The 25,969-nt window shown below is 37.4% G+C and overlaps 1 protein-coding gene across 2 annotated transcripts in view; it reads right to left on the reverse strand.

Moving 5' to 3' along the window:
* PLA2G4A (phospholipase A2 group IVA) overlaps nt 1–25,969 on the reverse strand; it is a gene marked incomplete at both ends in the record, with an annotated part of 140,448 nt that overhangs the window by 55,486 nt on the left and 58,993 nt on the right. The window contains 3 exons of one of the 2 annotated variants that reach the window (XM_079696871.1): nt 6,095–6,231; nt 19,083–19,224; nt 21,996–22,033. In XM_079696871.1, coding sequence (XP_079552997.1) covers nt 6,095–6,231; nt 19,083–19,224; nt 21,996–22,033 — 317 coding nt within the window. The remainder of the gene's footprint in view (nt 1–6,094; nt 6,232–19,082; nt 19,225–21,995; nt 22,034–25,969) is intronic. The other variant, XM_079696872.1, reaches the window with a different exon arrangement.

Below are 25,969 nucleotides of genomic sequence, written 5' to 3' on the forward strand. Positions count from 1 at the left end.
GTATAATCACCAAATATCTATTAAAAAATACAGCTGAGATTGCTAGAAAGATGCAGAGTCCATCCATTCCTATAGTTATTCCAAGGTCTACCACATGATTCATCTAGATGAACAAAGATCTGATTCTGGACCTCATCATGCTTTTCAATAAATGCATACATTATTGTAATGATATTGGTTTACATTTAAGGATACAATAAAAATGGGAAAATAAAACTTCTTTTTGAGTCTCTAAGTGATCAGTTCTGGAACTATTCAGGATATGTTTCATTCTTTATGAGAACATTAAGAAATTCTTTACTGGTCTTAGTATCAAGTATAATTTCTATATCCATGGATCATTGGCTTGCCCTTAAGTTATTAAAAATGTGCATTATATAACTGTGCATAGTGTGGATTTTGCCTTGAATCCTAGAAACCTGAAACCAAAGTCTGTGTCTCATGCCTCCCAAAGCAACAGGTTATAGAATGAACTTTTAATCTAGTTTCTAGTTTTATACATATATATATTACACACACACAAACATATACTTTTTTCCACTTCTATCTTTATTGTATGCAATCCAGTTTTACTTTATTATTAACATACACCAAATCATTTCCTTAATGAAGCAGGATAAAAATAAGGAAAAGAATCAAACAAACATTGTCAGCAGAAATCAATTTAGCCACAGAATTTTTTTTAAGGTAGGTGAAGAGGAAATGATATGCTCATTCTGCTATTGGAAGTTGTCATTTCTAACTGTTCAGCAGAATGATGTAATTACTCACATCTCATTCACGTTATTTAAGACTTCTCTTCTCCATCTATAAATAGTTGGTCTTTAAAATGAATCAACGTATGATTCTAACAAGTACCTCAGCCTCATGGATTTCCTCCAGCAAGATCTGGAGGCTCCTCTTTTCTCTTCCCTTCCTCCCAATGTTCGCCATTGGATCTAGACTAAGAAAATCCTTCCTCTGAGGTTCAGAGATTGCACAAAACCTAGGAATCTGTGCCACAGTTTCAGAGGCAGATCATTTTAAGAGGTCAAGTGTATATGCATGTCAGTCCAATTCTTTTTTTTGCTCCATGTAGAACGGTTGCAGTCCATTTCTGCTCTCTAAAGGTTGAAGTAAACTCATTCACTTGGGGAGTCTCTCTCTCCCCCTTTCTTTCTTTCCCTCCCATGAAGCCATTGGCTCGAGTATACAAGCCCTATACAAGACAGAAAGACCTAGAATACCTCAACCATTTGCATTGGGGCTAATGTTCTCTGCTTGTTCAGCATTTATGAGCCCATTTTCCTTAGAAGTAACAAGTGTGAGTTGGATAGACATTTCATGACATCATTATGGTGACATCTATGACTTGGATTTTGGCTTTGGTGACAGCTAAAGATGGAATAGCAGGCAATGGTCAGTTTTCTTTAAATTGCTTTTTTTTTTTTGCTTTTTGTTTGTTTGTTTGTTTCTTTGATTGCACCAAGGCAGAATTCAGCTATCATGAGCTTCTGTGGACATATTACTGTCTAAAGCACACAAGCATCAACTCTGTAGTTAAGCCTTAATTTTCATCCCTTCACCAATAAGTGACTCCCAATTATACCAATCAAGTTTCAAAAACTAAGTGTCTTAGACATAGCAGGGCCTCTATAAATAATTATTGAATGAAAGGGTCTTCAATTTAATTCTCTATAAATCTGAAAATACTCACCTCGAATTTTTCAATATATTTATATGATGGGACACCTCATTCTCTCCATATGAATGCATTTTAGACTAAGTACAAAGTAAAAAAAAAACTTTAAATTATGCCAGAGAACAAGGAATTCTCAGTTCACTTCCTGCCTCCAAAAATCACAGAGTCAAAGTTTTAAAATATCAGTGTCTGGCTCCCCAGGACCTTCCTAATCAGAATCTTCAGGGGTAAACATTCAGAATTTCTCTGCTTAAAAAAGTGCCAGAAGTGATTCTCATATGCAATTAAGGTTTGGAATGTCTTAACAAGACCCTTGACATTGTGAAGCAAATATCCTGAAATCCTAAAGAAATTCCTAGATTAATTTTTCCCCAAAATGCAGTTACTTATGCAAGTTTTCATTTAGTCATTAAACACATGACAAGTGGGAGAGGTTCGTTAGCACAGTCTTCACCTCAAACAACATATTTTCTCTAATATAATCTTGATCTTTTAGTCTATCATTTCTTACAGGCCAGCTCCTATTAAAATTGGTTCATTTTTCAATGTCCCATGAATTCTTCAGATGTTAAACTGAAAGTTTTCATTCTTGAATTCTTTTTTATAGCTTAATGAATTGGGTCCCATTGCCTATAGACACAGAGCTGCTCTCATTTCTCTTTAGACGGTAATGTTATACAAACACAGCAATTGAAATCCAATAGCCCTGTGACACCACAAATGAACAGCTGTGCTGAGGAAGAGAGCTGTGTTCACTAAGCAAAAGAACACAGGATTACTGCCACTAGTTCTCTCAGGCCAGTTCTCCTGCTTGGCTAATTCTTACATTTAATGAATAACAACTATCATCCAAAAATAATTTCAGAAATAATTATCATAAAGATAGTAGCAATTATAAGAAAAGTTTTGTCTTACATAAAATTTTCTTTTGTGATCACAGAAAACTTTCCAGGAGGTCCAAGCCTTCTCCAGATATTTCTATATTACCTAATTTGTGCCAGGTAATGGTCATGTATCAGCAGAATATAAAAACTTATACAACACAAGAGTGTACTTTCTTTTTCCAAGTGTTTCCGAATTTCTTCCTTTGAACTTTCTACCTTCTCACCTATAGTGTTTGAGAGAAAATTGTTAATATGAATCATCCTGACCACCTTTTATTTTGTCTCAGGAAGTATCTCTTTTCTCCATGGTTAATAGCTTCACTTGTGCTTTTTATCTTGTCCTGTCCTGTCTCTGCCTGAATCTCTTTATATCCAAGATCCATCTATTTCTTTATCTTCCATCTATCCCTCTACACTATTTCCTTCACCTCAGACTTCTACAAAAATGCTCTAGTCTTTTATATTCTGAAAACAAAATAAAACAAAAACATTTCCTGGGTCCTATATTCCCCGTCTTGAATCAATAGACGGCTCCTACTAAGGTTCACCTTCCCACCTTTCTTTCTTTCATCTCCTATTCATTTCTTATGTATAATTTCATGATCAAAAGTGCCCTTCGTTTATGTTATCTAGTAATTTTCACTAAAACCATGAAATCTCCAAACCCAGTTCTAAGCGAAGCTTCTCATAGATTTTTCCTCTATTAAAATACCCATTACTTTGTGAAGCACTCCCACGCTTGACCTCTGCAAACTCATCTTCCCTTGATTCTCTTCTCTGATGGCTACTTTGCATTGTCCATTAGGGTTTTCTTTCTCCCTTCCTTCCTTCCTTCCTTCCTTCCTCTCTCTCTCTCTCTCTCTCTCTCTTTCTTCCTTCCTCCCTTCCTTCCTTCCTTCCTTCCTTCCTTCCTTCCTTCCTTCCTTCCAGTAAGTTTTTGGATGTTTTGAAGAACTACAAATTAAATTACTGATGGTAATAACTGAAGTGGTAGAAATTGGTGAAATTACCAAGCGAGGATGTGTAGATATAATAGAAAAAAAGGCAGGTCCTGGAGGGAAGCTCATTTTAAGGAGAAAAGTAGTGGAAGTAGAAAAGACAGCTATGAGGAGAGAGCAATCAGAGAGGATGGGGGGGAAAGGCATGGTAGGAGGGATTTGAAAGAGGGACAATTGAACGTGTGAAATATCTCAACTCCCAACTTCATCCTCCCTGACTCCCCCCAAAAGTTGAGGAGAATAAGAACTTCAAAAGACACCATTATATTTGGAAATTATGTGGCCTCTTGGTGAAAAATGATTGTAGGATTTTAGGAGTGCATGGGTTTTAAGGAAATAGAATAACTAAGAAAAGGCTTCAGCTCAGTGCTTTGTGACCACCTAAAGGGGTGGGATAGGGAGGGTGGAAGGGAGACGCAAGAGGGAGGGGATATGGGTATATATGTATACGTATAGCTGATTCACTTTGTTATACAGCAGAAACTAACACACCATTGTAAAGCAATTATACTCCAATAAAGATGTTAAAAAAAAAAAGAGACAGGCTAATTCTAAAGTCAACTTCCTGCAACACTAAAATGTATACATTTTTTTAAAAAAAAGAAAAGGCTAACTTTGAGGAAATTAGACACTGAAGGATAGAGCAGGAATTTAAGGTGGCCTATAGTATTTAAATGATTGGCCTGTAACATCTAAAATTCTCTTAATTACATTTTGTAGGACTTGTTTTCAGAACCCGGAGAGGGGATCTTAGATGTTTCCCCAAATCTATAACCAAAGCAATGACTGCAGCTCTAATTAAACACAAATATACACTATTACACCACTAAAATAGCACTCAAGGCCTGGTCTTTCTTTGTTAGATGAATTTAAGAAAGCAAGCTTCTTGCAATGTATTAGTCAGTGATGGACCACAGGGATCTAAAAATCAGTGAATACAGATAAAGAAAACTACCTGAAGAGTAATAATAAAATGCTTGAATAGGTGAATTAATCTAAGGGTCCAAGTTTTTCCATCACATTCATACTACTCATTAAACAGGCAGGTGCATGTCCTTTCCTTCAAGGGAAAGAATAATGATGGGCTACATCTTTCTTTCAAAAAAAACAAATCATTTTGAGAGTACATACAAAGAAGGTGGCAACCATGGTTCTAAGTTTTTGTTTTTTAGCTAAAGAAACTGGTTCAAAATATTTAAGAAACTATAGACTCTTTAAATGTGAATCTCTATGTAGAACAGGGGTCCCCAAACCCCGGGCCGCGGACTGTTAGGAACCGGCCACGCAGCAGGAGGTGAGCATTAGGCGAGCGAGTGAAGCTTCATCTGCCTCTCCCCATCGCTGGCATTACCTCCTGAACCATCTCCCCGGCAATGGAAAAACTGTCTTCCATGAAACCGGTCCCTGGTGCCAAAAAGGTTGGGGACCACTGATGTAGAATATATAGCTGTCCAAGAGAAGGTTCTGGTTTAGTTGAAAGAACCTAGAGTAGGGGATCAAAATCCTAAGTCTATATGTTGGCTCTGCTAGTGATCTTGGACAAATCACTTGCCTTCTGAATCATATTTTCTTTACTTGAAAGATGAAGAAACTCATAGCCATCTCACAGGATGAGAAGATACAGAAATTTAAAAATATAGACATATATATGTTATTATATATATTGTAATTATATGATATATACTTATATAATACATATGTTATATATTTATGTATAATAAAATATTATAAAAAATAAGTTTTATCATGGCTGAGTGACTAAAAGGCCTTATAAGCCAATATCAGAAGTTCTATAATAAGGTGATACTTTTATTTGAGACATCTAAGCAAGGACTAAATATTTGATTTTCAATGTACTTATGTGAGCAAACCAAAAAGTACATAGTATTGTCTTTGAAAATGTTTTATAAATATATTCTTGAAAAGGCAAATCTACAGTATACAAATATTATACATGCAGATGTTTTAACTCTGTCTCCAAATTTAGCTGATCTTAGATACATTTAAAGGATTAATTTCATAATTAGATATAAATCAGTGAACTTTATTGCATTTCTTCATTCAAAAGTTGTTTCCTTCTTCTGTATACTAAGGTATCTTGCATTTCATTCTATTTGCCTTAAAGAAGAAAATGAATACCTAGTGAATCATGTACTTAGACATGATCGCTGCAAGATTACAAATCAGTAGATTATAGGAAGATTAAATTAATTATGGGTGGAGTATGTTATTCCACTTCTGAGATATTTCTATAGAATTATTTCAATTGACCTATTTTTTTGTTTTATGTTTAACTACATTTTAAGTCACAAATGGACTTAAAGGGAGCTAACTTATGACAGCAGTCATCATTAGGTATGAATTTGCCTTAAAAAATATTTTGAAGAAACAAATTACTGCACCAAGCTGGAATATTTCAGTAATTTGAAGTTAATGTCAGTTTTCTAAATCCTCATTTCTTTTCTAAATTTCAGGTCGATAAATGCTAAGCATTTAGGATGATAAAACTAAGATTTAAAATGTATACTAACCATGTAGATCCAGAAAGACCAGCAATGTAGGTAGCGCAATCTAAAATCCCTGATTCATACAGTGCCTTCATCACACCGGAGAATCCTACCATGGCTCGGAACCCCCCACCTGAGCCCAGTACGGCCACCACAGGCACCTGGAATGATGAAACACAGAGATCATTTGTAAAGTAAAATCATAAAATATGTCATTTTCATTTCAGTTTTTCTATGTCCCACATTTGGTAACAAAGAATTGTAAGTTCACTCATACCTTGATAATATCTAATTGTTAAAAAGAAGAAAATAATGTTTCACTTAAGAAAATCAAGAATTAATGTCTATTAGAAAGCAGACATTATTAAAATAGCCAACTAACTCTGTTTGATAACAACAACAATAGCAACAACAATCCTTTATATTTGCTTGACTCCTTGCAGTTTGGGGCTTGCTTTTGGGTGTAGTTTTTTTTTATTTGATCCTCTCAAAATTGCTGTAAAATGAGCAAAAAAGTATTTGCTCATTTTTCAGATGGAAGTTCTGAAAGGATGCTATTACTTGTATAAGATCTATTAGCTGGTAATCTGCAGTTGAGTAAGCACCTTGCCTTCTTGGTCCAGAATTCTTAGCACTCCTTTATGCTGACCCATTTCAAAAACATGCTGTTATTTAAGTCATCAAAAAGAACTTAATCAACTATAAAAAAAACCTACAAAATTTATTTCTTCATTCTTTAATTCATTCATCAATCTGATTAAGTGGCCTCTATGTTTCCAGTATCCCCAGGGTGGATCTGGGGAATATAGTTAATTTAAGTGAGGCAGAAATGTAATAATAATTATTACAACAAGAAACACAGGAATAGATGATATTCACTGAGCTCTTATTATCTGGTAGGAACTGTTAGTATGTTACAGAAACTGTCTTATTTAATCTTCACAAAATCACTATGAGGTTTCCATTTTACAGATGAGGAAACAAAGGCACTTAAAACCAAGACCTTGAAAATTTTTTCAGGGTCATGCAACCAATAAATAGCAGAGTTGAGTCAAGAGTCAAAACCCAGGCTCCTGGTAGTACACCTTACCAAAGTCAAATGCTACAGGCTGGCAGTACATGAGGTCTAGAAGATGTGGTCAATTTCAATCAGAGGGATTGGAGTGGTGGAGAAAGTTTCACAGACAAAGAAGAAACCTGAGCTTGATGTTAAAGATGCACAGTTATTCCATAGGGAGAGATGAGGGCAGGGAAGGAGGCTGTTCTGGAGATGGGAGCAGCATAAGCCAATGAAGAGTTTTTGCAGTAAAATAGGCTGTCTGTAATGTGACTGGAAATGCAAGGGTGTTTCTTTGAAGAGGGAGATACTGTCATTTCCCTTGTGGTCCTGAACCATTATTGCCTAAGAGAGCTGGTTGTTTCCCTATACCCAGCAGTTCTCAAAGTGTGCATAGTTTTTAGGGGGTCCACAAGGTCAAAACTATTTTCATAATAGCAGGAAGATCTTATCTTCCTTTTTTTCATTCTCATTCTCTCATGAGTGTACAAAGGAGTTTTTCAGAGGCTACATGATGTGTGATATAGCAACATTTGAATTTAAAAGCAGATATGAGAATACACCTGCATTGTGTTCCCAGCACTTGGATCCTGACTCTTGGGTGTCACTCACCAATGTGATAATATATATATATATATATATATATATATATATACACATACACACAGAATCATTATTTTAGAACTAAGAAGATGAAAAAGGCTATAGAATTCTTTCATAGAGAAAGGGAAATCTCTAGAGGTTAGGTCTTATTGGAGGTAGAACAGTGAATAGCAGGACACCTGGCACTAATTTCCAAATTCAGGGCTCTTCTCCAATACTCAGTGGCCATCAAATCAGATGCAAATTGAAGACCTCATTAATGAAAACACCGTCTACCAGTTCAGTGTAATGCAGCAATTTAAATGGCTTTGAACCTGTGTATGTTCAGATGAACAGAATGCTCTCAAACATAGCTTTAAAATTGTAAATAAAGTAAAATATATAAGTTCTTAAATACTTCTATGGAGAGGGAGGAAAGCTAAGATAGGAAACTAAAGTGGGTTATGAAGTGGGTGAATGGAGTATAATATAGTATTAATATTAAGAGTAGTTGTAAGGAAGCCAGATTACAAATTAGGAGAAGGAGAAGGGATTTCGATTAGGCCTTGAATGAAGGCTTGAGTTTATAGGCAATACAATAATAGTGATAATAATAATAATAGTAAACCATTTATTATTACTATGTGCCAAACACTGGGCCTAAGGTCAGGCCAAGAGAGGCACAAATAAGAAAGTGTATGTGATTTTGAGATGAAAAGACCAGCCTTCTTATTGCAGCAGGAGTATCCTAGGGAGTTGGGAAAACTAAGACTATGAAGGGCTTTAAGGGGAAAAGAAGTCAGTGGGGATTTTAAGCCTGTTGATTTGGTTACTAGCAACACTAACATTAAACCCAATACAAGTCAGGTAGTTCAGAGTAAAAAAATTCTTAGTAACAGACTACACTGTTTCATTTCAACATATAACACACAACCTGTGCTATTGTTCAGAGAGAGATTTCATAAGAGAAGTTGGAAGATTGAACATAAAACTTCTTTAATCCTGAGAAAACAACTCCCCAGATGTCCTTCTTCATGTGCCAGTAGCCCAACACATACTTATGGATGACTATTTTACGTTAGGAATTTTCTGGAAGCAGTCACTTATTAAACCGGGATTCATGTGTTATGTAACCCATTGTTTTCATTATTGCTTTACACTAATTCTTAAAGAGGGTTTTCAGGTAAGATATTTAAGTCAGAAATTTGGGTTGCTATCAGATGAAAGAAAGTGTCATACTATTTGTACATAAAAATTGAATAATGAAATAATTGAATGATTGTATAGATTATAATTTATCCTTTATTTATTGCACATGAATTAATCTGTTTTTTTTTGTTTGTTTGTTTTGTTTTTTGCGGTACACGGGCCTCTCACTGTTGTGGCCTCTCCTGTAGTGGAGCACAGGTTCCGGACGTGCAGCCTCAGAAGCCATGGCTCACGGGCCTGGCCGCTCCACGGCATGTGGGATCTTCCCAGGCCGGGGCACGAACCCATGTCCCCTGCATCGGCAGGCGGACTCTCAACCACTGCGCCACCAGGGAAGCCCGAATTAATCTGTTTTTATGCATCATTTAATTTTCACAACTCTATGAGATATATATTATTACCATTTTATATGTATAATTTCTGGTCTATTTCCTTTTTTTTTTTTGCTTGCAGGATCTTAGTTCCCCAACCAAGGATTGAACCCGGGCCCCAGGAGTGAAAGCCCAGAATCCTAACCCCTAGGCCATCAGGGAACTCCTTATTACCATTTTAAAGATAAAGGAACTGAAACACAAAGAAGATAATTTTTCTGCTGTCTCAAATCTAGAAAGTGGTATCTTGCGGATTTAGCCGGGTCTGTCAGACTCCAAAGCTTTTAATTCACTCTGCTCCATTCTGTCTCTGAAAGCTTCCCCTACAACTAGGGGGACCTAGGTGAAGAAAATCCTCTTCGGACTCTTTACTTATATGTAAAAATATAGGGTAGAATTAATGAATTTGAAGCTTTTTGCTACTGGTAGCATTCTAGATTCTATAACTCATATAGAATATGAATTGTTAAACTATAAAATTATATATTTTTATTAACTATAAAAAAGAAAGGGAAATTAGTCTTATGAAGAAAATTTATTTCATTTAATCTTCTCATCCCTCATTGGGAGATTGGGATTGACATATATACACTAATATGTATAAAAGAGATAAGTAATAAGAACCTGCTGTATAATAAATAAATAAAATTCAAAACTAAAAAATCTTCTCATCCCTCAAAAATCATTATTATTTTCACGTCTCAGAAGAGGAGGTATGGAGTGTACACATATAATACCTTGTTCACATCCAGATCGCTGATAACCAGGATGTGAGCTGAGGTGTCACTGACATATAATTCATGCTCTTTCCTTTTCCCCATTATTCAGAAAGAGAAGAGTAATCTTTATTGAGAGAAACCATTTGATATTTAGCTAAGTTACATTTCAGATTCATGTATCATTTCAGATGATAGCACAATGTTATGCAATAAATGGACTAACTTTGGATGTTTTAATAGTGATAGTTATTCTGAAATAACTTTCAAAGAATAACTGAGGACTTATAAGGTGCAGCTGTTAGTCTGGGCTTTAAATCTAAAAAAATCAAACAAATTAAAGTTGCCAAGAGTTTTTAGGTTATATTTAGACTTAAGTGCACCAACATTTGTATATAAATGATATCAATGAATATTTCTCATACTTCTCTCATACGATTACAGGAAATGAATTTTTATTTACCAAATACACTGTGTTTTGATTAAATTATCTTCATGCATTGGCTTGCAGATATTATTAATTTCCTCCCTCACAAAAGAAAATTCTAAAGTGCGCAAAGATTTTTTTTAATGTTTTTATAGACTTTAAGTTCTGACAATTATATAAAGACTTTTGCCTCCCTGGCTCCTGTATTAGTCAGGTTTCTCCAGAGAAATGGAACCAATAGGTAGGTAGATACATAGGAAGGTAGGCTATCTATCTATCTATCTATCTATCTATCTATGGAACTGGATCACACAGCTGTGAAGAATGACAAGTCCAAATATGCAGTATGGGACAGCAAGCTCCAAACTCTGGAGAGTCAATAATGCAGTTTTAGTCCAAACACCAGCAGGCAGAGACCCAGGAGAGCTGATGCCTCAGATGAAGTCCAAGGGTAGTCTGCTGCAGAATTCCCTCTTGCTTGGTGAGGTTGGTCTTTTTGTTCTATTCAGGCCTTTGACTGATTAGATTGGGGCCCACCCATATTATAGATGACAACCTGATTACATAAATTTCACTGACTTAAATATTAATTGCATCAAAAACATCCTCCAAGTTGATGCAAATTGACCATCACAAGTCCACCCCTTCTCAACTCGGCAGCCATATATCTCTCCTTCAACCACACTTAATATCCAAAGAAAGACAATAACAAGGTCATACTCCTGGCTAACATGATACAGATATCCTGTGTACAGCTGGAAATGCACTAATCCTTTCCCCAGAAAAGGATACAAAGTCCTTAAACAATGCTTATTCTTCTCATCGATACTTCATAACTTAAATATGAATCTGTTTTTGTATTTCTGTGTGTACATGTGCACACACACACATAAACATATTCATAACAAACTAAGGAAGAAATACTCATGGCAAATACAGTCTCATTTCCGTAACTGGTCATCTGGTCATAGTTGGTATTTATAGCTACCTTCTTTCACTAGCCATTCTGTATTTTCTTTGCCTTCAACAAGCACCTCAGCTGGTGAGTAACCAAACCTTCATTCCTGAAGGGTCTGGGTCATTAGTAGTCCTTCCTGGATTGGGTTCTTATAGTTTTCCATTGACTTAACTCATGGCATGATAATACTAAGAGATACCACAGAGGATCTCTTGTATTCCAGACATCCTCTTCATTACCTCCACCTTAGAGGAGGAGTCCAATCTCCCTTTAATAGTCAGAATCAACCACCCCAGCCAAGAGAGTAGTAGCTCCCTTCTTTGCCTGTTGGTTCAGAGGCATGAGAAGCCCAAAAGGTCAGGCAGCAGTATTAAATAACAGTTCAGTAGAATCATTGTTCCACTTCTGGTGGAAGCATTCCTTCCTTCAGAACTAAGACCTCTAAGTCAGAAGACTATAAGGTCACACAGACAGGAAACGAATATTTTGCTAGTGGGTCACTAGGGGTAATAGTGAGTGGTGCCACTCCCACTTCCACTCCTGGACCCATGAATCCTGGGGATAAACAGCACCAATATTGGATGCTGAGTCAGAGCATTTACAGCCTCCAGGAAAACCATGTTCCAGCCCTCCAGGATATTGTCACAGAGCTCGCACTATAACTGAGTCTTCAAAAGGTATTCTACCATTCTATCAAGCTAGTTATTTCATGACGGTGGAGAACATGGTAAGCCTGGTAAATTCCATGACATGGCCTGTTGTCATACTTCATTTGCTGTGAGGTGAGTTCCTTGATCAGAATGCTGTGTGGAATATTGTGACTAAGGCACTTTGTATATCCATAGGTGGTAGTTTTGGCAGAATCCTTGAGTGCAGGGAAGGCAAATCTGCATCCAGAATAAGTGTTTATTCAGGTAAAAACAAAGCATGCCCCTTCCAGGATGGCAGAAGTCCAGTGTAATCAATCTGCCACCAGGTAGCTGACTGATGACCCATAGGAATGCTATTATATTGGGGACTCAGTGTTGTTGGGGACTCTGATGCTGGCCAATTGAGTACTCAGCAGCTGCTGTAGCCGGCTCAGCCTTGGTGAATGGAAGACCACGTTGCTGAGCCCTGCAGCTGTCCTCTTTCAAGTGGTGCCTAAATAGTGTGTACAGTCACCTCTAACAAGGCCCAAGTTTTCTCTCCTTTTGTCAACTGATCGTAGGGCTCTCCCCCATGAGGCTCTGGGTGGAGGGTAGAAAAGAGAAGGCAGTGTAACAGGAATGGGGAACATGGACATTTGGACCACTTCTTCATGGAACTTATTTTTATCTTCAGGGCCTGTTCAGTCCAGTTTCATATACTCTACTTCCATCTGATGATGGAGTGCATCTGTGCACACCCAATTTTATGCCTTGGTGGGTCAGATAACATGATGGTCAGCTCAGGTCACATGATAACTTGGTCACCCTTGGTTAAGCATTCAGTCTCTACTATGGCCCAGTAAGCAGGCCAAAAGCTATTTTTCAAAGGACGGTAGTTATCCACAGAGGATGGCAAGGCCTAACACCAAAGGTGCCTATGCTGCAATTCACCTACCACAGCATCCCTATCTGCCACACACACTTCAAGCATCAATGGATCTGAATGGTCATATGGCCCAAGGGGCAGAGCAGCTTACGCAGTAACTGAGTCCTGTTGCAGAGCCTTCTCTTGCTCTGGGTCCCATTCAAAACTAGCTAAGGGGAGTTCAAACTGTTTGCCCCAAAATGTTTACAATCTAAAAGGAATAAGAATTGACACAGCAAAGTGCTACTGTCATAATGAAGGTGGAAGCAAGAGGAAGAATATTGTAGATGAAGAAAACAGAATGAACAAAGGAATAAAAATTCTTATTGACAACTCAAGGTCGATTTCTATTACCTCCTGCAGAAACTATTTTGCTTTGCCTCCCCCTCTGTCACTAGACAGTCTCTTTTTTCTCTAGTTTTTCACTTAATTTATCTGACAAACTTAAATACAGAATAGCACTCTATATAATAGATTATATTACTTAAGGACGACTTTATACTTCTATTTTCATCCAAAACTATCTAATTGTATATTCCTTATATTCGGCCTTGACAGGAAACATTTCCTCCTTTATTCTTTGATGAAGGTTGGAGTAAAATTTCCTTCTCTCATTTCCCTGCTATTCTAATTCCAGATCTGAGTGCCCCAACCAGCTTTGCTCCCTTTATGGTCAGTTACGTGGGGACATGAAAACTGTAAAGCAGCATTTCACTTCACAGAAGAGACTGTAATCTGGAAACTACATCTGACCAAAAGCTAATTTGGAACAAGAAAATTTAAAAGAAGTGGCCTCTAAATAACCCTAATATGTCAAAAATTCCCATGCACATAGTGTTACAGATCTTACTCATAGGAACGATCTCAGTCCTTTATTTATGAAGAGATTATACTAATCAGAGACAGTATTCTAACAACAAGCTTACTTATCAGATTTTAATTCCACAACAACAAAGTTGAAAGAGAAAGGGGTGATTTGAAGAAATTACTTCAAGGGAATATATAGAGCATGGAGAAATGGCAGTTGATTGCAAAGGCCACAGACATGAGAGCACTTAAATCAGTTCAGTCTGGGCAAAGAATTACGTTTTTTAGAACGACTTCCATCCATTTTATTAAGAGTAATTTTTTTAAAGTCTTAGTTCTTAAGAGAAGAAACTCTTGGATTACTAAAAACCTTAACTATTTAACTAATTCATTATCCAAATAGGAAAGCTAAGGTTTTATTGAATTTGACATTGCCCTGGGGTGTTACATAACAGCAACACCCATGTATTGGTTTAATAGCTACTGTCGTATTGAGTAACGAAGATGTGCCTTACACATTGTTCGGGCTGCTTAGTACTCATTCTTTTAGCTGAATGAGACATTGTCTCCATTTTACAAGTGAAGTAGAGGAAAGAAGCAAGGTGCCCAAATTCCTACTGCCCAAATTCATTCAACATTTTAATTTGACACTGATGTCCTAAACTGGATGCTGCAAACCATTTGTTGAAAACGGAATAAGACAGGCACCATCTCTGCATCGAGAATTGAGTAGGGCTGTTCCATCTTAGACAGCAGCCCGCTCCTCCTTACCTTCAGGAGGCCAACCAGCCAGTAGTGAAAGTGAAAGTGAAGAAAGTGAAGATCTTGGCAGGGAGCAAGGGAAATGGGAGTTTAAGAGGCCCTTGGCCAAGGAGAAACACAAAATAGGAAAACGATATTTGTGTTATGGGAATGGGTAGTGCTGAATATATCAAAACGGATGATTTCTGCCAAGAGAAAAAAATGGCTCAACCAAATCCAAAACAACAACATCAAAAGTTTTAATTTGAGGAATGACTTCCAAAAACATGAGTTTAATATTTTTGAAGACTAGCCCAGAGAAAAGCATAATTACCTCATTCTCCATCTGCTGCAGAAAAGCCAATCTGTATGAATATTAAGCCAAATTTCATTTTCCCAGAAAGATTCCTTTTCACAAAGGGAGAAGTGCCTGGGAGGTGAGGCAGAAACTTTCCTTTCGAAAAGGAAAACCTAAGACCAAAGGCTACTGGACTTCTGCACCAATATGCCCCACAGACTTTCTAATGCAGCCATTCAAACTGGGATCTTTTCAACCAAGACTTCTCCTCAACCTGTCTCCTCCCTAACAACCTGATGCAAGTGTTCCTCAGTTGTGAGCCCCTGATGCCTCTCTAGCGAAGCCATCCCCTGGCTGAAATGCCAAGCCACTGCCTACACCTGTGCTCTGACCCTCACAACACAAGATTTCCCTAGGCTCCGCCACGAGTCAGGAGCTGAGCTGGTGCTGGGAATATACAGGTGAAAAACACAGACACTGCCTTGGTCCTCATGAAAATTATATTCTAATGGAGGAAAAAAAGACGTTAAATGAGTACCTATACAAATATTTTTAAGTATGATTGTGGGAAGTGCGGAGAAGATCACGTGCATATTTGTGCTATGAAGGAACATGACTGAGAGACCTAACTTAGACCTGGAGGGAGGGAGGAATGGATGAGGAAGACTGTCTGAATAAGTGACATGTGCACTGGTTCAAGAATGGGAGGCTGGCATAGAATAGGGAGATCAGCTGGGTGCCTTGTGTCCACCTAGAGGGGTGGGATAGGGAAGGTGGGAGGGAGACGCAAGAGGGAGGAGATATGGGGATATATGTATGCATATAGCTGATTCACTTTGTTATACAGCAGAAACTAACACACCACTGTAAAGCAATTATACTCTAATAAAGATGTTAAAAAAAAAAAGCATGAGAGGCTGTTAGTTAACTGAAAAGGGGGTGGGGTGGAGGGAGGGAGGGGAGGGCGAGGCCTAGGCAGAGAGAAGCAACAATGCGTGCAAGAGCGCCACCTGAGAAGGGTTCTGCAGAGACCTGGCACGAAGAGGCACTTAGAGGAGGGGGCGTGGGGGATTTGAGATGAACCAGCAACACATGAAGCTGGAGAGATGCTGTGAGGCCAGTCCTAAGAGCAGTGGTAGGATTTTAAGCTTGGCTTGGATAGAATCATATTTGTGTCTTGAAAAGATCACTCTGAATTCAGTGTGAACAGAAAGTGGAAAGAAAGAGGACAGGCGTTGGTAGAACCATAGAGACCAGAGGATTTTGTGTACAGATTCAGACATGCTTAGTGTGAGACGTTAAGAATACAAGTGAAGGAATCAGAAAGAAGAGGTATAGATATGCAGGTGTGAATCTCAGAAGAGAGATTCTAGATTGTTGATATATGTGTGAAAGTTCTTAGCCCAAATGTGCTGGGTGACACATGGAAGGGAGAGAAAATTCTTAAGAGGGGCTAGGGCTGAGTCTTGAAGAACTCACATTTAAATAATGCACAGAGGAAGAAGATCTGGTAAAGGGAACCAGAGAGGCATGACGAAAATAAAGGGAAGACAGTAAGGGAAGGGTAGTGAATGATTAAAATAGGAGGAAAACATGAGTCATTTGCAGCTACAGAATAAGGGAACACAGGGCCAGAAGATCCTTTGCATTTGTTAGCTGGTACCTGTGACTAGTAAAGCAACTGCTGTAGAGTCATGAGGGCAGAAGCCTGAGGAAAGCAAGGAAGTAGAATGAGGTTGTGTAGGAAACTTTGGAAAAGTTTGTGAAGATAAGGAGAGAAGCAGAGCGGAAAGGAGAAGGGAATGTACATTCCACAGGGATTTTTTTGGTTCCTTTTTTCTCTATATATATCAGAGTTTAGAGCAGGAAAATTTCATACAAACATGGAGGCAGACAACAGAGGTGGGGAGCAGCCCTGGGAAGACTGGACAGTTGCTATGTTGGGGCTCCTAATGGTTTGCAATCCATATCTGAGATGATGTGACTCTGGAAAGAAAAGGCGCAGTTTCCTCCATTGAGCTCAGAGGGAAGTGGCAAAGGGTAAGCCCGGGTTATGAAACATGTCAATCCTATGGCAAGAAATGAAAGATTTGTCACCTGACGACTTTTAATTTCTCTAATTAGGAGGCAAGTCTATCAGCTGTGAGGGAGGCAGAGGGTGGATCAGCAGCTGGGAGTGACACAAAAAGCATTTTAAATAAATGGAAAGCAACTAGGTTGTGAAACACTGAAACGGCCAGCATGGGTCTCCCAAATGAAGTTGATGACCATGAATTAACAGAGGTATCCATTTCCATCACTGTTTCATCTGCTGAAATGGCTTTCTCCCCAACTAGGCTTTAAACTCACCAAGGAAAGTGACTGTTTGGTATTAACCATTTCAGTTTTATTCACCTCAAGTTCCCAGTGCAGTGTCTCAACAAATGAGAAATGGCAGAAATCAAAAAAACTTGAAATATCATTTCTCTGCTCCAAGGGCATAACAATGCCAAACAAGGATGGGGACAAAAAGATGGTGTAGAACTGCTGATGGAAGGTTTACTACAGGAAAACAAACAAACAAACAAAACACCCAAAAAGACTTCCCAGGAAGCTAGAAACTTCTGAGTAATACATACAGAAGGATGTGTCTTCAAGGACTCATTAGCCAGAGACAAGAAGCAACCACAAGATGCAAGATTGAAGACCAGTCTCTTTTTTTTAAACAGAAGCTTCAATGGAGGTTTTGCTTCTCCTCCAAGCTTCCTTTTAGCAAAAATCTCCATCAGTAATATTTTACCTTAGAGTTTGCTCCCATAGTACCAAAAGCCACTCCAGAAGCCCAGACTGGCTTTCGACCCCTGCTACACCCACCTAGAAACACATTTAGAAATATGCCATCACATGTGGGACAGGGGTACCCATCTGGCCCCCTTACTCAGAATTTATTTCTCATTTCCAGTGGCATTTTGTCCTTAATCTACAGTAATCTTTAATCTCTGGTCTGTGTGTACATGTATGGGGGTAAATATATATGCTTACCAATAGATATAAAATATATATTGACTTAAACATTTAATGAAAATATCTTTCTAAAAATAAGTTATGTTCATCTAAAATATTCAATTAACAGAAAAGCTCAAAGAAATAAGTAAAAAAAAAATTACCTGATATGCCGCTAAGAAGAAATTTCATTATTATTATTTGATGAGCATCATTGCAGCAATTCATTTTTTAAATTTTGTTTTATTGAGGTATAATTGACATACATTATATTCATTTCAGGTGTACAACATAATGATTTGATATTTGTATGTATTGTGAAATGATCACCACAATAAGTCTAGTTAATATCTATCCCCACATACGGTTACAAAATTTTTTTCTTGTGATGAGGACTTTTAATATCTACTCTCTTAGCAACTTTAAAATATATAATACAGTATTATTAACTATGGCAGCAATTTATTTTTGTAGATTTCAGAAAGAAGGATAGACCTATGGATGGATGGATGGGTGGATGAATGGACAGGTAGGTAGGTAGGTAGATAGGTAGACAGATAGGTAGATAGATAGATACATGAGTGAAGGGATAAATGAATAGACAAATAGACAAAAACTGGATTGTATAATACAAGTTACTGAATAATAAATGCCATTTACTTTGCTGGAATTTAAGGGAAGAAAAAGAAATTAAAGTATAATTGAAGGATTGTACTTTCAATATTTGTTGATGAAAATACGGTAATTTTAACATCTCTCTATAATTAGGATTATGAAAATATTAAAATGTGGAGGTTATTGTTTTAACTAGTTGGTCAATTTTGGATGATATCTTTTCACTCCCTGCTATGAAATAGTAATAATTTGAAATATTTCCTTTTATCTCCCTATTCACATCTTTTAAGAACATTTTTTGTTAATTGTTGTCATTAAGATTTACAACATTTTGCTCTTGTTCAGTAATGATAAGTCCCACAATTGTTTAATCTTAGTCTGTATTAAAATGAATTCAATGATCATTTTATATCCTTTTATAGGTTAAACTTTTCTTACTAATGAAATGAACATCTTGTGCATCAGTCTGCCTATTCCTCCTTTAAAATCTATATCTGATAAATATTACCAAATATGGACAGCATTTGTGATGATCTTCCTCAAAGAGTTTCTGTTTATGAAACACTTACCTTATCTTAAAAAGACAGAGAAATAATGCTTAATCTCAATATTGTCACATTTGGGTGGAATTTGGGAGAAAGTACAAACAAAATTATTATTAAGTTGCAATAACATTTGAAAAATTTCCAACTCACATCACGTGTAGAATACAAGCCTTCACTATTCTTTGGACCCAGGAGTTTCTTCATGTTTTCCTTTATGTTTTCTTTTCTCTGTTGTCGGAAAGCTTTCTCCTGGTCACACAGAGCCATACTAAATCGGAGGTCTGGGGATGAACTGTATATAAAATAGAGATCATGAACCAATGTCTCCAGTAGCCTTGTATTTTACATTATACATTTAGGTCTAAATAATATATAGAGTCACTTTACAGGTTTCTAATTTTTGTATAAATGCTATCAACTGTATGTATTCTGCAAATCATTTTTTTCCATTGAACATTTTGTTTTTGAGATGCATCTGTGTTTATAAGTAGAACTAATTCAAATATATTTACTATTATGGCGTATTTTCATTATATAATTAGAGCACAATTTATGTACCCATAAATATTGACATTATGTCCAATTTTTTTAACTACTGCAAACAGTACCACCACAAACATGTATATATACGTGGAAAAGTTTCCTATAATACATGCTCTTTAGGAAGAACACCTCACTAAATCATCACAATAGATATAAAGTACTTTTCTTATTTTACAAATGAGTAAAAAAGTAATTAGAAATCTTTCAACTGTTAACAAAATTAGCAAGTAGATATTTAAATCCAGGGCTTCTCATTCTGGAACTCATGTTCCTTGTAATGTACTATGTTGATCATTGTCTTACATTAAGCACGAGAAGCATGATTTTTAAAAGATCTACAAATAAAGCAATGAACATAGATGCTTAGAAGATATCAGTACAAAAATATCTAAAAGAAAATTCAAAATATGTTGAGCAATTTTATAAATATAGTAACAGACGTATGGCTTGTGTGTGTCTTCTTTTATGTACTATCTTTAACTCTCTAATTAATTTCTTTCCTGATTTTATTTTATATTTAATGGAAGACATTCCATGAAAAATTGAGTTTTTCTTTAATGAAGATTTCATTTTATTTTACTTTATTTTATTTATTTATTTAGGCTGTGTTGGGGTCTTCGTTGCTGTGTGCAGGCTTTCTCTAGTTGTAGTGAGCGGGGGCTATTTTCATCACAATGTACAGGTTTTTCATTGCAGCGGCTTCTTTTGTTGCGGAGCACGGGCTCTCGGCACTCGAGCTTCAGTAGCTGTGGTGCGTGGGGTCAGTAGTTGTGGCGTACGGGCTTAGTTGCTCCATGGCATGTGGGAATCTTCCCGGACCAGGGATTGAACCCATGCCCCCTGCATTGGCAGGCGGATTCTTTTTTTTTTTTAATAGATCTCTATTGGAGTATAATTGCTTCACAATACTGTGTTAGTTTCTGTTGTACAACGTGAATCAGCCCTATGTATACATATATCCCCATATCCCCTCTCTCTTGAGCCTCCCTCCCACCCTCCTATCCCACCTCTCTAGGTCATCGCAAAGCACCCAGCTGATCTCCCTGTGCTCTGCTGCTGCTTCCCACCAGCTAACTATTGTACATTCGGTAGTGTATATATGTTGATGCTACTCTCACTTCGCCCCAGCTTCCCCCTCCCCTCCCCCGCCATGTCCTCAAGTCCATTCTCTATGTCTATGTCTTTATTCCTGCACTGCCACTAGGTTCATCAGTACTTTTTTTTTTTTAGATTCCATATATATGTGTTAGCATACAGTATTTGTTTTTCTCTTTCTGAATTACTTCACTCTGGCAGGCGGAATCTTAATCACCACGAGGGAAGTCCAACATTTCATTTTAGAGTCAAGACAAATTAGTATATAAAAACAGAGTTTGATTAAAGTTCCCTGTAAATATATAGTAAGTTGCTTCTGGACCTCTGTATACATTTAGCTGAGGTTTTTTTCCCTACATTTTTTTGATAACTCTGTTTTATTAAAGCATAATATTGTCCTAATTACACCAGTGGAGATCATTTCCCATTAAAACAAATAGCATTACTTTCATAGTCAAGTAACAAAAATATTTCTAATCTCATGCCAAAATATACCACTTGTAAGCAAGAATCGATGTAATTGAAAATATCACAACTAAAAAAGTTGGACTGTCCTTTGATACATGCTGACATATATTGAATGACAGTAGTAATTTATGTAATAATTTTTTAAGTTGAACCAACATTTTCTGGGGATCAAAATAAGAGAAATACTTAAACCCAATGTCAATGTATCCGTCATCATTCATTTAGCAAATCATAAGAAATGAGAATGCTACACTAATTTTGTGATGTTCATGTAAATAAAATGTGTACTAGTAACTCTGGTAAAACCCACTTCAACAGGGAAGTTCAAAGAGATGCAGAGAGGTTGAGGGAGGTGGGATCTATCAACCTTAGCATGAGGTCAGAGTTGAGCTAATTCTCAAGGCAGGCCTGAGACTCCCCTAAGACTCACCACATGAAAATAAATAAATGAATTTCCAACATTCATTTTTGGACACCACTTTGAAAGAGCAACACACGTCATGGGACTTAACCATTTGTTTTCCTGATGATCATTATGAACAAAGACAGTCTCAATTTTCAGTTTTTCCTCTTACAGTTTCCTGTGTATGTTCACTGTCATAGTTTTTAATACCTATCTGAATCAGCAATGAAAATAGGTTTCAATAGCTGTATTTATTTCTATGGGAATATATATTTAACTTGAGGAACAGCCCCTTCTGAAGGCTCTTCTGACATTTATGATTTAACTACCAAACTACTGGAAAACTAAGCAAAGAATATTAGTTTTAGGTTGTTTTTTTTTTAATGCTGTAGTTATTAGGAGAGAGCTAAAGAAAACCAAAGTACATTTAATGCATTTTTGATACTCAAAGCTGTCAGAGTTATTTCATATATTAAAAGTATACTCTTTAACAATAATAATCAGTCAGTGGATGATTCATAATATCTTCCATCCAACAAAATAAATGGACTTACCAAACTTCAAGAGACATTTCCAGAATCATTTCAGTGACCTAGGATAGATATATTAGTCAGATTAGGGTTATAAAATGGAAGTGTATTATATATAATGCAAACAAAGTCAAAATAATTTTTGAGTGACAGATTATTTTTAACCTAAAAATTTACTAAAAATAAAAGTAACATAGCTCCATGAAGACCCTAAATTACAGGTGTATCTCAATAAATAATTTTTTTGCTATTTTTCATGAGGTAAACCTACTTTATACATCATTTGTGCCACACGGCATGTGAGATCTTAATTTCCCAACCAGGGATTGAACCTGTTCCCCCTGCAGTGGAAACACAGAGTCTTAACCACTGGACTGCCAGGGAAATCCTATACATCAGCGGTCCCCAACGTTTTTGGCACCAGGGACCGGTTTTGTGGAAGACAATTTTTCCACAGATTGGCAGGGGGGATAGTTTTGGGATGATTCAATCACCTTACATTTACTGTGCATTTTATTTCCATTATTATTACATTGTAATATATAATGAAATAATTACACAAGTCACCATAATGCTGACAGGAGACAGAGCTCAGGCAGTAATGCAAGCAATGGGGAGCAGCTGTAAATACAGATGAAGCTTTGCTCACTTGCCTGCAGCTCACCTCCTGCTGTGCAGCCTGGTTCCTAACAGGCTACACACTGGTACTGGTCCATGGCCCAGGGGTTGGGGACCCTGCTATACATCATTTTAACAAGCATAAGAATTGTCTTGGCATGGTTGTTTTCCTTCTTCATTAAAAGGAAGCAGTGTATACCAAAATCATTACTCAAAAATCGTAAAAACTTCCTGAGATCTAAAAATATGAAGATGTGTATCATTATTCTGGGGCTGTCCAGGCCTCAGAATCAGAGGCCAAAGTTAAAGAAAACATGGGTGAAAATTAACACTTGTGCATTTGTGACAAGTGCAGGCTATAGTAAACTAAAGACAGAATGCCTATCCAAGGTGGACAGCAGGACCCAGGGGCCAACCAACTGTGGTTAGCTTAAGAAACATCTACAAATGGGATGTGGGGCTCAGGTTTTTATTTTTTCAACACTATATGAACCAACCAAACTTATGGGAGGAATCCATCCTGTCAGTGGGCCAATTTGGGTTTAATAAAAAAAAGAATTACTAATATCCACAGAGAAAAGGGGTATTAAAAGATGTCTTTCCAGAGGCTATAAATCTATTGTATAGAAAGGTCTTCTCAATACTATCCCTGCCATTAGTTATGAATAATGTAACTTTAGGTTGTTGAGAGAACCAAATGAGAAAATATTTCGAAGTTTCCTGCACAAGTGTAAGACGGTGCTATTATTTTTATTACATCAGTTACCATAAGAATATAGCTAGAATGAACCTGTTGAATACCTTCAAATAGAACAGAACTAGGATATGCCTCTTAAAATGGGAAGAGGATATTTTTTGAGCCAACATAAAATGCTATCGATTATTGGCTTTTTCTTTTTTGATTTCAGGGGATGAAAAGAAATAAACTAGAAGGAGCTTTCCAAAATGTTAAAATAAGTTCATGGATAATTCTCAGTACTGAATTTTATTAGTAAGAAAAAGGTATGGAAATCTGTCCCAAAATTTGCCTTTCCCACTAAATCGTAAGCTCTGTCTTAAATAGGTCTCTATTACATGTTCATTGCACAGTATTTGGCATACAACATACAATCAATAAGTATCCATTGAATTATTGTGCATGTGTGTGTGGAGTGGGAGCACATCAGGCATCTTTTCCTATCAAGAAATATCACATTGGGAGATTGGTTCAAGATGGCTGAGTAGAAGGACGTGTGCTCACTCCCTCTTGCAAGAGCACCAGAATCCCAACTAACTGCTGAACAATCATTGACAGGAAGACACTGGAACTCAACAAAAAAGATACCCCACATCCAAAGACAATGGAGAAGCCACAATGAGACGGTAAGAGGGGTGCAATCACAATAAAGTCAAATCCCATAACCACCGGGTGGGTGACTCACAAACCGGAGAACAATTATACCACAAAAGTCCACCCACTGGAGTAAAGGGTCTGAGTCCCACATCAGGCTTCCCAACCTGGGGGTCTGGCAACAGGAGGAGGAATTCCTAGATGAATCAGACTTTGAAGGCTCATGGGATTTGATTGCAGGATGTCTACAGGACTGGGGGAAACAGAGACTCCATTCTTGGAGGGCAAACACAAAGTACTATGTGCATCAGGACCCAGGGGGAAGGAGCAGTAACTCCATAGGAGACTGAACCAGAGCTACCTACTAGTGTTGGAGGGTCTCCGGCAGAGGTGGGGGGTGTTTCTGGCTCACCGTGGAGACAAGGACACTGGCAGCAGAAGTTCTGGGAAGTACTCCTTGGCAAGAGTCCTCCTGGAGTCCCACATTAGCCCCACCAAAGAGCTTATAGCCTCCAGAACTGAATCGCCTCAGGCCAAACAACCAACAGAGAGGGAACTCACTCCATGCATCAGCAGAAAAGCAGATTAAAGTTTTACTGAGCTCTGCCCACCAGAGCAACACCCAGCTCTACCCACCACCAGTCCCTCCCATCAGGAAGTTTGCACAAGCCTCTTAGATAGTCTCATCCTCCAGAGAGAAGACAGCAGATAGAAGAATTACATTACTACAGCCTGTGTAACAAAAACCACATTCACAGAAAGATAGACAAAATGAAAAGGTAGGGGACTATGTACCAGATGAAAGAACAAGATACAACACCAGAAAAACAACTAAATGAAGTGGAGCTAGGCAACCTTCCAGAAAAAGAATTCAGAATAATGATAGTGAAGATGATCCAGGACCTCAGAAAAAGAATGGAGGCAAAGACTGAGAAGATACAAGAAACATTTAACAAAGACCTAGAAGGATGAAAGAAAACACACTTAGAATAATTAAAGAAGAAACAAACAGAGATGAAAAATACAATAACTAAAATGAAAAATATACTAGATGGAATCAATAGTAGAATAACTGAGGCAGAAGAATGGATAGCTGACCAGGAAGACAGAATGGTGGAAATCACTGCCATGGAACAGAATAAAGAAAAAAGAATGAAAAGAAATGAAGACAGACTAAGAGACATCTGGGACAACATTAAACGCACCAACATTCACATTATAGGGGTCCCAGAGAACAAGAGAGAGAGAAAGGGCCTGGGAAAATATTTGAAGAGATTATAGTCGAAAAATTCCCTAACATGGGAAAGGAAATAGCCACCCAAGTCCAGGAAGCGCAGAGAGTCCCAGGCAGGATAAACCCAAGCAGAAACAGGCTGAGACACATAGTAATCACATTGTCAAGAATTAAAAACAAAGAAAAATTATTAAAAGCAACAAGGGGAAAATGACAAATAACATACAAGGGAACTCCCATAAGGTTAACAGCTGATTTCTCAGCAGAAACTCTAAAAGACAGGAGGGAGTGGCATGATATATTTAAAGTGATGAAAGAGAAGAACCTACAACCAAGATTACTCTACCCAGCAAGGATCTCATTCAGATTTGACGGAGAAATCAAAAGCTTTACAGACAAGTAAAAGCTAAGAGAATTCAGCACCACCAAACCAGCTCTAGAACAAATGCTAAAGAAACTTCTCTAAGTGGGAAACACAAGAGAAGAAGAGGACCTACAAAAACAAACACAAAACAATTAAGAAAATGGTAATAGGACCATACATATCAATAATCACCTTAAATATGAATGGATTAAATGCTCCAACCAAAAGACACAGGCTTGCTGAATGGATACAAAAACAAGACCCATATATATGCTGTCTGCAAGAGACCCACTTCAGACCTAGGGACACATACAGGCTGAAAGTGAAGAGATGGAAAAAGATATTCCATGCAATTGGAAATCAAAAGAAAGCTCTAGTAGCAATACTCATATCAGATAAAATAGACATTAAAATAAAGAATGTTACAAGAGACAAGGAAGGACACTACATAA

Source organism: Hyperoodon ampullatus (assembly GCF_949752795.1).
Source record: "Hyperoodon ampullatus genome assembly, chromosome: 2".
In the NCBI taxonomy this organism is placed as follows: Eukaryota; Metazoa; Chordata; class Mammalia; order Artiodactyla; family Ziphiidae; genus Hyperoodon; species Hyperoodon ampullatus.